An 11,382-nucleotide genomic window follows, 5' to 3' on the forward strand; every position below is an offset into this window, starting at 1 on the left:
GCTTCACCTTATCGGGGTGACGTGTCATGGCAGCATTTTTTGACATGAACTGATGCAGTTGTTCGAAATCATCGGTTTTTAGCTGCTCGCACGAGGTCCGGATTATATACGTTACGTACCGCGTGACAAAGCCCTCCTTCAACATAATCCAAAATCTCTCCACCCCTGATCGAAAGAAGCCGGGATCACAAGAACGTCATATGTATTTTCCATGAGCTCTTCTTCACTGAATAACATAGAGAAGCAGGGGTGGTAACTGCTTTAGCTACTGCCACTGGAAGTTCCACTGGATGGGGCCGAACTGGAAGACGTCCGGGTGTCCCCAGTGCGCCAGGTTGTCGGCCGCCTCCAGCAGACTCCACTGGAAGGGAGGCTGCTGGTCGTACGTCGGCCCAGAGATTCCGATAAACTCCATCAGAGGCATCTGGGGGTTCAAAGAAAATGTGAATAGAGGGAGAAATTCCCGGGGGAAAATTGCATCGAACAAAGTGACAACAACACTTCGGTTCAATGGTGTTCAAAGAACCATGTAAAAACTTCCTGGAGTGCATCATCTTTTAAAAGAGAGCAGCTATCTTCAAGCAAAAACTACGCATACACCAACATAACACACAGAACGGAAAACGAGACATCATAAGGGTTAGCATTATCAGCCACAGTATGGCGCCTAAGCCTCTAATTACCAATTTGGTGGTGGTGAGCTTCATGTCGGTTGCCCCGTGAAGGCGATGGCTGAGGGCGCTGAACGGGTAAGTCCCGTTGGCCGGATTCAGGTCGCACCGAGCCGAGATGGCGTTCTCGGCAGAATAAGGCGGCTCACAGTCGCACGCCGAAAGCGGGTCGTTCTTGTAGTCGTTGTAGCGCATCAGTTTCATCATGGAGCCCACATCGGTGACGCCGTCCTGGTCTCTGCGGAAGATGCGCGCGCGAGGCGTCATGTCGTAGCTGAACCAGTCGCCGTACTCGTCCACCAGCTCGGGGTTTCCGGACATGTTGAAGATCTCTGGGAAGTAGGGCGAGTTGTAGCTGGGCCAGTACTGCTGGCTCTGCAACACGCCAGTCACGTCCTCGGCCATCACGGTGCCGGGAATCTGCTCCAGGATCCAGAGCAGGCCCGGCCGCAGCGCCATGTCGCCGCTCTTGAAGCGCTTGTAGTCGACCACCATCCACTGGTTGTTGTAGGTGCCGCTGTTGTGGCGGCCAAACACGTCCGTCCACTCCTCGCCGCTGGTTGCCAGGTTATTGGCCACCAAAACACGAACCCATTCCATGACCTGGAATAGAGTGCAAAAGCCACTGAGATGCCATACTCTTTCTTGGTAATGAAACATATCAAACACGTGAAGCAAGTGTGAGAAGTCGCGTTGCGCGTTAAGTTGAGGCGTCGAATGCCAAATTACGGCGTTCAAAACTAGGCGGCGCGATAAACATGCCGTTTCATGACCTCAGCACTCAGCAGTCAGCAGTCAGCAGTCAGCACAGTAGCTGCTCGGTCAAATGTTCACGCGTGTCTCAGGAAAGTATCACTGACCTGGCCCTCCGGCTGGACATATTGCCAAAGATCATTGTTGTTGTTGCCAATGGTTGTCTCTTGAGACACAAGACCAGACGAAAGCACGGCGAAATCATCCTGCAACGATGGATATAAGCGACATTGGTCAACAATTAATCAACGATTTTTTTTTTTGCAAAATACAAATGGGGATGCATGACAAAATGCACCGCTCTGTGTGGCAGTAACGTTACACATGAAACATTCCCGACTCCCGTCACATTCGGAGGTTTCGGGCGAAATACTATGCACTATTAAAGCAAATATAAGCATCTAGGTTTCGTAATATCATGTCTTGTATACAGTCAAAGGAACAAATATCTCAGTTTTATATAGAGAAGTTTGTGTCAAAGGTTATGGATTTATTCGATTGCTCAATACTTAGTGAGCACGTTTCAGCAGATGTGCGCCACTGACATGTGAGGCGATGATGCCCGGGTAGGAGGAGAACGTGGCGATCCGACCCGGAATGGCTACTTTGTCCGCTCCCTCTGTTTGTCCGTAGTTCAGAATGTACCTCTTCTGAATCCTCAGCATCGTCTGGAAACTGCAGTGCAGGAAGGTCAGGAATTATATTGAGAGACGTCTGGTGTACGCATCATGAACGCATGACTACCAGTGTGATGTGCTCGATCGCAAGAAAAACAATTACATTCACAATATCCAAATAACTGGACTTGCTCGACATTCCAAAACATATGCATTAGGAACAAACAATTATAGGCCTCAACACAAATGACAATTTAGCCTCAATATCCTGTTATGTCGATACATGAATGTAACCGGGACTAACTACGAGAAATAAATACATTATACGACCGCTTATACATCCGCGACCGCATTTGATATAAAAAGCTAAATGTTACATATTGTGTGACGGAGCGATGCAGACCAGGTACACGTGTATTGTGTGTTTGACTCGTATCAGCCCTCGGACAAACTCAGCAGGAGGCGACGGGCAGCGGCAGCCATCTGCGTACTCCCATCTGACGCCACCGTCACAGGTGGTCGGTACACACGCACAAAACGGCGTCCAACGGCAGAAGAAAGGCGCTTCAGACGACTCCCTGGTGGCCGCTCCCGCAAGGAGCCGATAACAGAACCTTTGACGTGGTAGCATGACTTTCAAATAACGAAAAATGTCATATAGCTCCACCAGCTGACCAGCTATTCATTTATAGTGCATAAAAGATGGAGAAAGAAAAGAAGATCTGTGCGCAACATTTATCAACAGAGTACGTTCAAGTGGAATTGTGAACAAATCGATGGCGAAATTATGCAGATACTGACCTGGTCCAAGTTACATGAGACGTGTAGAGGTCCTCTGCACCAGGCAGCACCTTAACCAGCGCGGAACAGTGACCGGAGCCCAGCACCCGGCTCCCCAGGCTGGCCTTCACGTGCTTCGGTCTCTTCTCGTGGTCCTCCAGAGCGATCTCGAGGTCCTCCAGATCACCCCAAAGGCTGAGCCACCTGAAAGACAACCAATGTTATGAAATACAAGGAGTTATATGACATGGAAATATGAAATTCGATTAAAATTGGTTTGCTTAGAACTGGCTTCAGCACCTATTTGATGACAGCTCATGTCAAATGTCGAGCCCTGGCTTTAACGGCAAGCTAGATAGGATAAATCTTTCAAAAACACGAATGAATAGCCACATGCATGAATTGAGCGAAAATCAGAACTTACTTCACACCGGGATCGTCCTCATAGTTGGGGGTCACCTCCACGTAGTCCACTATTCCATACATTTGTTGATACACCAGACCCACCTAAAATGCAGAGTGAACACACTGACGTTTCATGCAATGTGATTGATGATGCAAATCTAATTACTGTTGCCTGTGTCTTTGTGTCCGACAACGAGACGAATGCAACTTGGGTTACATAAAGTACTGTAAAAAGTAAAAACCTAACTAAGGGATTAATAGGCATAGTTTCAGTTCAATATAGTGGAGAGTACAGAAGGAGGCAGTAAAGAATTAAATACCATGGGAGCATTATTCAGACCTCCATCCCAGCGACCATTCCTGCCCACGACTCTAGCCGCTCAAAAGAAGTGATAAAGACAAAGCTGACGTTATAAGCATGACTCCTATTTCAGTTACCTGATGCCAGTAGGGATCGCTGGCGCCGTTCTGTTCGACCATCGACATCACCCATCGCTCGTTGGCGTCCACGTGGCTCGTGAGCCGGTCACACATCTCCTTTCCGAGCCTCCGGCAGTAACCCGATACCGTGTTCTGGCCGCACGAAATGAGGGTTATGTTGCTGCAACGATAGTTCGTCAATGGCAGCACACACAATGCAGTAAGGACGTCTCAAAAGGTAACGTAAAATTGATTTGCGAAAACATGATGGTTGATGCATCAAAGCTTCTTGACAGGCGAGCGTGAAAAAAACATTTTTTCCTTTGCCCTGTAACGCGCACAATATTCATTTAGCAATGGAAAGAGCAGCTAAGAGGATCAATGACCAACAATATAAGATGAAACGGGCAAGTGCGCGCACCATCCTGTACTTACGTTCCAGTGCATGACAATGAAATCCTTGGTGAGGTAGGCCTCCACCAGGCCGGCGGCATAGGCCTGGTCGTTGTCGGGATAGTCGCCATTGGTCTCCACCTCCAGGAAATCCCAGCTGAAAATAAAACTTGGATTAGGGAATGTGGTGGTGCTTCAATGAAACATAACACCGTTCTAGATATAAACCAAATCTGCATTACGTAGATTCTGATGCGCATAAGAAAAGTTGTCTGACTTGTACTATATTGAAAATTCGATGACAACAGCATACTAACCCAGTCTCGAAATATTTCCGGGTGAAGTTCGCCCTGGCGACCCAGTTCTCGACGACACCGTCCTGGGGTACGAGCTTGTCTCCCGAGAATGTAACACTGGCCAGTTTGGCGTTACAGGAGCAGAGTGTGGCCAAAACGGCCACACCCAGCGCCAGGAGCTTCATAGTGATGCGCTGAAATGATGCGTGCGTAATAAGGAGACGTTGCAGCAAGCAGGAAGCAAAATTCAATTGCCTAAATGTAATGACAAAGTTGTCAATTGAGGGTAAAACATCACATGACCCAGTCCTTTGATGAACATATAGTGAGCTAACTAAACTCGGATGTATGACGCTATTGGGTTTTGGGTCACACTCCCGGTTCTGCATGAGCGATTCAACCATCTGAACACAAATCGGACAAAATTCAACATTGAGCAGAAGGCTGCAGTGAGACTGAACAATTATTATAAACATTCATGTAATAATCTAACACATGTCAATTGTGTTTACCCTACCACTATCGGTATAAATCAACCAGATTCGATTGAACACATGGGAAGCAGGCAATACGTAGTATGTAGATCAATACATCGACGGCCGTGACAAGAATTGTTTATGTAAAATTTGTTTCCTATTCTCGTCATGCCTACACAATAAAAAATCTAAAAAGCGAGGAATTTCTGTTAGAACATGACAGTCCACGTACCTTCTCAGCCACCGGTTTCTCCAAAAGTGCGCTATCCCGAGCACTGTCACGGATGTCTTCGCAACGACGCACCCAGATGATGACAACACACACTTGTGGGACATCAGCAAACAGTTCTGGTTTTAAAGTGCCGCTATCACGAGTACACACAGATATCTTTCGGCAACGATGAGAAGCTGCAGATGGCTACCGAGTGCTTACCTAGTAGCCGGAGACTAGAACGGCCACATTCATCTAACTGCTTCTGGTCAGCACATGCACCAAACATGAAGTGTTTACTAGATATCCGAAATTCAAAGCAAATGGTATTGAAAAAATATCAAAAGCTTTCGTAGCTCTTTCCGAAACAAATGCATCTAATTTTTCGTTATTCCCCGATAACACAGATAAATATCCTGTCAGCCACACACACAGAACGTAAACTTACGTTTTTTTTCTACTTGTAGAAAAAATTTCGCTCACCCGATTTCAGTTATCCCCAATTCGCGTATTTATTCCCTAAAGCGACGTAAAGACATCTTACAAAAACAAAAGACTTTCTGTATTCAAATTATCACATCTTATCAAATCAGAGCCTTCAGTCGCAGTAACACATTGACAACGAGCGAGTACAAAAGGATGCCAATTGGACCAACACACTGGCCTGACGTGCCTAACAGCAGACCAGATCACTGCGCAGCGCTGCCGCGGCCCCGACCTCGACCCCGACCCCGACCGCGACCACGACCCCGACCTCGAGCCCTACCACCGGTGCTCGATCCCCTACCCCGACCTCGTGTAGGTGACGTAACTTCTTCGACCATTACGAGTTCCACTTCGCTGGGGTTCGTGGACGACTGAGACGCTTCAGGACCCTCATTCCTCCCCATCCATGGCGATGGGGAGGCTGCCCTTTTGGGACGACCACGCGAGGGAGACGACGCCCCAGGACTCTGAACTCTTCCTTGAGAATCTCCCCTCCTGCCGCGCCCGCGCGAAGGAGACATCGACGGACCTCTACTTCTTCCCCGAGAACTCCCCCTGCCACCACGACCTCGAGTGGAGGGAGATTTTTCCGGGCTCGTACTTCCTCTTCGATCGGCTCCCTTCCTGCCCCGACCACGAGAAGTAGGTATCTTTGCACGACCACCCCTGCCCCGAGACAACGCTCTGCCGCCTCGACCTCGAGCGGACGGGGACCCATCTGGACTTTCGCGACCTTGATCGGCCCCCCTACTGGCGCGACCTCGGGATGTTGGTACCTTAGCACGCCCAGGCCTTCCTCTGGAGCCTCTCCTGCTGCCACGACCACGGGGTGAGGGAAACTCCGGCGGGCTAGAGTCGCCCAGGGACATGTCATTCCCGTCGCTAGACACCGTCTCCCGTGTACGACTGATCGGTTCAGCGCCCACATCACTCGTCCCCGGCCCCGGATCGTCGGCCTTCGGTCCCCGCTCCACAGCCTCTGGCCCAGTGGGTCCCGCCTTAGCCCCGGCTCCTCGACCCTTTGCTGCGCCTCCCCGGGCGCTGGCTCCGGCCGGCCGGCCGCCGCGCCCTCTGGCCCGTTTGGGAGGGGACGGGGGCGGGGAGGTCTCAGCTGTGTGCTCATCCGCTGACGAGGCGGACTCCGGTCCCTCGTCGGGCGGCGACTGCGGCGCCGGCTCGTCTCTGAAGCGCGCCAGGGCCCGCTCCCGCGCACCGCGACGTCCGGTTACTGGCGGACACACGGGGTTCAAAGTCAACCACTATGTCCGAAACGTTGTGAAGCGATAAAACGTGTCAGTTTCAATTATGGCGGTTATCGAGGACAACCACAAAGTTCATCAACATAATGTAGAGCAGCAAGAAATGCAACATATCATCCCAGAAAAGGCCTGCCTGTGTGTATGGACAGATGTCTACCAGCATGCTATGCTGAATACATCCTCACACAGTGCAAAACTGCATGCACCATCAAGGCCTCACGGTGAGCCCGGCTGTCCCGCAGCTACTCACGTGTAGTGGGTTTGTCCTGTTCAGCGGCCGCCTCAGCCGCCGCCGGTGCCTTCCCCTTTATGATCGCCTCCAGACGTCTCTGTATGTCGGGAGCGACATCAGCACCGAGAGAGGAGATGCGTTCGATGTTGGCACCTGTCACAGACAACACAATCTGTCTCATCCGCTCGCAAGGGAGTCATATTTTGACCACCAGCTAACAGTGTCAATTTCTGAACTAAATGCGATAGCTAATCCATGATTTGTTATTTTACTAAGGTTATGTTTCTGTTAGGAAAATCTGACATCCATTTTCCGACATTAGCTGTCGTTCTTGTGATACAAACAGCGTCCAAAGAAAACCAAGACAAAGTCCGGACGCTACTGCATTTTTTCCTCACGGAACAATTCTTCTATCTTCTTCGATACTATCTGAATAACCCAAATTACGTGGCCGCGATGTGTGCACAGAACCGACTCCGTCTGGCAGAGACCCACCTTTGAAGAGCTGCTGCTTGATGGCTTCGTACTTTGTGTGCAGCGTGGAGAGCTGCTGCAGGCCGCCGTCCTCCAGGTACTCCTGCAGCGGGCTCTCCTCCTCGAGCTCGTCGCCAGCGTCCTCGTCGCCGGCGTCCGTCTTGGCCGAGCGATGCAGCAGGTCCGGCGCCAGCTGAGAGCGGGCGCAGCGGCGACCACCGTCAGTCACAGTACAGCGTGCGACTCGTGGTGATGCTAAATGGAGCATCGACAACAAATACTTCGTTAAATACTACCCGACATGGGGCGTAATTTAACAAATCTTCCAGCTGCAGGCCGGCGCTTGACTCACCTCCCGGTCCTGGGCGACGAAAACGAATGCCGACATGAAGAGCAGCTTGTCGATGACGAATAGGACGTCGTGGTGATTCTGCTGGACGACGAGCTCGCGGACCTCCTTCAGCGCCGCCCAGACGAGCGGTGTGACCCGGATCCCGACCAGAATCCTGCGGCCAAGCGGCGAGCGAAAGGTGACTGACAGTTATATAACCCAGTTTGTTGTAGGGTGTAGTACCAAATGCACGCTACAGTGCTATATCGACATCATCGAGTTGAAACTGGTGAATTGAACACGGCAGCAACTAACGAATTTAACACTTAATCAAACTTTATTTGGCATAACATAAAAACTAGTAAGTCATCGACCGCACGTCGCTCACCTCTCGCCCGCTCCGATCTTCATGTAGAGGCCGTACATGAGGTACAGGGCGCCCACTTTTCTGATGATGTCCTGTCCGTTGACGAAGAGCCGCACGGCGATAGCCATGGTCTTCTGGAGGTACTCGATCCGTTCAGCCACGATTGACCGGCCGCTGCCCAAACGATCGTCAGACACAGGTCAATAAAACAGCCACCGGGCAACGCAACGGTCGGATACACCAGTGACAATCTCCATATAAGGCTTGTGAATTTCCGAGGTGTAGGTAATGCTCGTACCGGTGTCATACATTTATCGTCGCTAAAATGGACCCGGATGCCAGCCGCATGCACACGCAGACACGATTGATATTACATCTGTACTTTTCCGTAAGAATAGTTTCCGTTTCCGTTAGTTTCGATAACAAAAACTAGCAATATTGCTTTGCGAAGCTCAGATCATCCCGATTTTGTCCAATATTCTTCTCACATAATGTATTGTAGGCGACAACATACCAATATTTCCAGAAACCGAGACCCTACCCACCTCAGTATGTGAGAGAACATCATATCCCTCCAGCAGGCGGAGAAGTCGTTGAACCGGAGCGACTGGCGCGCCTCGAACTGCTGCAGCAGCCTGATGCAGTCCTCCCGCACACCGTGCACGATGGTGAACAGGCGGCGGTCCTCCGAGCTTTCAGACGCGTCAAACACACTGGGGAAAGGAGCATCGTGGTACAGAGCACACTGGGAGAGACCGGAGAAAAGTCTACTAGACTGGCAGGGGCGGGGGGGGGGGCGGGTTTCATACCGGCAACTGGAGAGGGGCGGGGAGGGTCACACGACTGGGGACGGGATGGGGAGGCATCAGACCCACCACACTTGCCGTAATTGTATAAAAATAACCGAACACCTGCATCTAATTGGCAGCTGCACAAACAACGTTTACGATTATGATGTACCATACACTGTGGATGTACCCTTCCTGGGGTGGTAACTAAAATAAACGATGAGGAAAAGGCAAATATATGCACTTTGAAAACAAAATCACTCGAGGATGAATCAACAACAACGATTCATCACTTTAATCAAATTGACTGACGCTAATGCGGAGATGTGTGTGTAACTTACCGATCAGGAACTTGGTTCAAAGCACCAGCTGGCGTTGACAAGCTGGCAAATGATGCAACTCTTGAAGACCTGGGTTCATGTTGTGGTGGTAGTGCCATTCTGAAATTTGACATTGCCATCCTATTATCGTGGTGACAGGATTACTGTCACTGCTTTTGCCTTGCACAGCTCAAAACATCTGGAGATAAAGGCACCAGTCAATGCTCACATTAGGGGGTAGAAGAGATTATGTAGCTGCAGCGCTCAGCTTTGACAACACCAATAAAGGTTATTACCTAGGTATTAACCCGCGCTGAGCTGGTGGTCTGCTGTGGAACTGGAGTACTACTGGGAGCGTTTTACAATTTACCCCCCCCCCCCCCAACTCGGCTTCTCGATCAAGGTCAGGTTGATCCGAGCAGACATGATACAGTGCTGGAGAATAGAGGATCCATTTTCATCATATTCCATTTGGGTAAGCACTCTAACCCAAACCTTGTTCACATTTTGATTTGTTATGGAATAGAGATGTCTCTGACCAAGGGAACCCAAAACCAAGCAGGTGAATTGATCAGCAGACTGCCAGACTGGAAAAAATACATGTTATGCTGTATATGTCCGGCGTAGTGGCGGGATTGCGCCGAAAATTTCAGTGCACGTCCGGTGTAACTTCGCATGTGCCGAATTCAGCACATGGCGGCGGACAAATTTTCCGGCGCAGAGCGATCGCATATTTTTTTCCGGCGAAAGACAGTAACCGAAATTATGCGGTGCGGCGTACGCTGTTCAATCTAGCAGCAGATTCGCCCCGCAGGCGGCTCTGGAGAGGTTGCGGGACGAGACATCCCCGCCCCGCCCCCCGGTCGTCGCGTGCTCGAACTGGCTACCTGCCCTGAGTCTACTCAGCGGAGGAACGGCCGCCCAGGTAAAGCCTCAATTCGTCGTAGATTGAGATAGGTATGGAAAACCTTGTTGAGCGTCGCCAAGCGTCGTTAAGCAATAGCAGTGGGTTCCTGCCAGTGCCCACTGCAGTATCGAGGGGAATGAGAGCGCCCTGGCAAAACAGGCGGCCACCCTGCCCTCAAACGCCCGTTCGCTGTCAAGGGTGGTTCATTGTGCGGCCTCACATCAGTGGCGCGACAACTGCTCAGAATCACTCAAGGCCGTATATAAGGAATCACTGTTCAAGCCACTCCTCACACCGTTCCGCGCTTCTATCCTCAGGATACTGAAATCCTTCTCCTCCACGCCACAACCACCCTCCAGGCTGGACAGGCAACTTTATCTCATGCGGGCTGCTCCCTTGGAGCGGCACCGCTGCTCCCGAGGGAGCGCACCCCGTAGCCGGGTGCAGTCAGTGCCTTGGGGCTGGGTGGCCTGTCCTCTGGACGGGCTCAGCCCGGCAACTCACTAGGGTGCCTGCCCAGACCAATGTCTCCCCCTTTATCCTATCATCCTCCCAGCTCTGAAATGGTCTCATTGGACCGAAAGGGCCTAACCCAACAAAACAAAAACAAACAAAACAAAAAGCCACTCCTCGGGAGCACGCCGCCGCTCCCTATCCCCGGAGAGTATGTTTTAGGGCCTTGCCGGAGACTGGAGAGGACCGAGAGGATGCCATTTCGGTGCACCAGAGGGCTGTTCACGGGCCCTGTGTGCGGTCGGACCGCACACAGCCTCCAAGCTCCGCCCACTGCGTCCCTACGTCAGCCTTCCGTCATCGCACACAGCGATCGCTGTGGCCGGTCGGGACTGGCCACAGCGGACCGTCCACCGCACGCAGCCGTGACGTCAGAGCCGCCTACCCATCCCCTACCCCCACGCCTGCTGGACGCACCGCACACACCGCACGCAGCAGTGTGCGGTGCCCGTGAACACCCCTCAGACTGCAAATTGCAGATCAAGATGGACAGAGTTTGAAAATACTCTGGGTAGAGTATGGGGTAGAGATACTATAGCTATGATCACAAAAATATGTTGCTTTCGTCTTTAGCCTGAAAAACTCTTGGAAAAACCGAAGGCCGTATAATAACGAAAGAAACTGAAAGCAATTTTGAAAAGCCCAAGCAAGTCCAAGGCCAAGGCTATCCAATAGAATATGGT

General features: G+C 51.1%; 2 protein-coding genes across 5 annotated transcripts; both read right to left on the bottom strand.

The window, feature by feature from the left end:
• Nucleotides 1-185: 185 nt before the first annotated feature.
• LOC122379934 (putative phospholipase B-like 2) lies at nt 186-5,457 on the bottom strand. The gene is made up of 10 exons (XM_043362601.1): nt 5,044-5,457; nt 4,357-4,529; nt 4,082-4,196; nt 3,665-3,799; nt 3,246-3,328; nt 2,843-3,025; nt 1,970-2,099; nt 1,532-1,630; nt 684-1,274; nt 186-424 (listed from the first exon to the last, which is right to left on the bottom strand). Exons 2-10 carry the CDS (start codon nt 4,518-4,520, stop codon nt 266-268), a joined length of 1,659 nt encoding a protein of 552 aa, XP_043218536.1. The 5' UTR covers nt 4,521-4,529; nt 5,044-5,457; the 3' UTR covers nt 186-265.
• A 105-nt stretch (nt 5,458-5,562) lies between these two features.
• LOC122379933 (collagen alpha-1(I) chain-like) lies at nt 5,563-11,305 on the bottom strand. 4 transcript variants are annotated; one of them, XM_043362600.1, is made up of 8 exons: nt 11,265-11,305; nt 9,301-9,399; nt 8,717-8,884; nt 8,193-8,345; nt 7,826-7,979; nt 7,495-7,666; nt 7,018-7,152; nt 5,563-6,736 (listed from the first exon to the last, which is right to left on the bottom strand). In XM_043362600.1, the coding sequence occupies exons 2-8, from the start codon at nt 9,396-9,398 to the stop codon at nt 5,712-5,714; spliced, it is 1,905 nt and encodes a 634-aa protein (XP_043218535.1). In that variant the 5' UTR covers nt 9,399; nt 11,265-11,305; the 3' UTR covers nt 5,563-5,711. The 4 variants fall into 4 exon arrangements, with proteins under 4 accessions (XP_043218535.1, XP_043218533.1, XP_043218532.1 ...); XM_043362598.1 differs by lacking the exon at nt 11,265-11,305 and adding an exon at nt 10,985-11,078 and having other exon boundaries at nt 9,301-9,478; XM_043362597.1 differs by lacking the exon at nt 11,265-11,305 and adding an exon at nt 10,799-10,877 and having other exon boundaries at nt 9,301-9,478.
• Nucleotides 11,306-11,382: the final 77 nt, after the last annotated feature.

This window comes from Amphibalanus amphitrite, unplaced genomic scaffold, assembly GCF_019059575.1.
Source record: "Amphibalanus amphitrite isolate SeventyFive unplaced genomic scaffold, NRLGWU_Aamphi_draft 000087F_arrow, whole genome shotgun sequence".
Taxonomy (NCBI): Eukaryota; Metazoa; Arthropoda; class Thecostraca; order Balanomorpha; family Balanidae; genus Amphibalanus; species Amphibalanus amphitrite.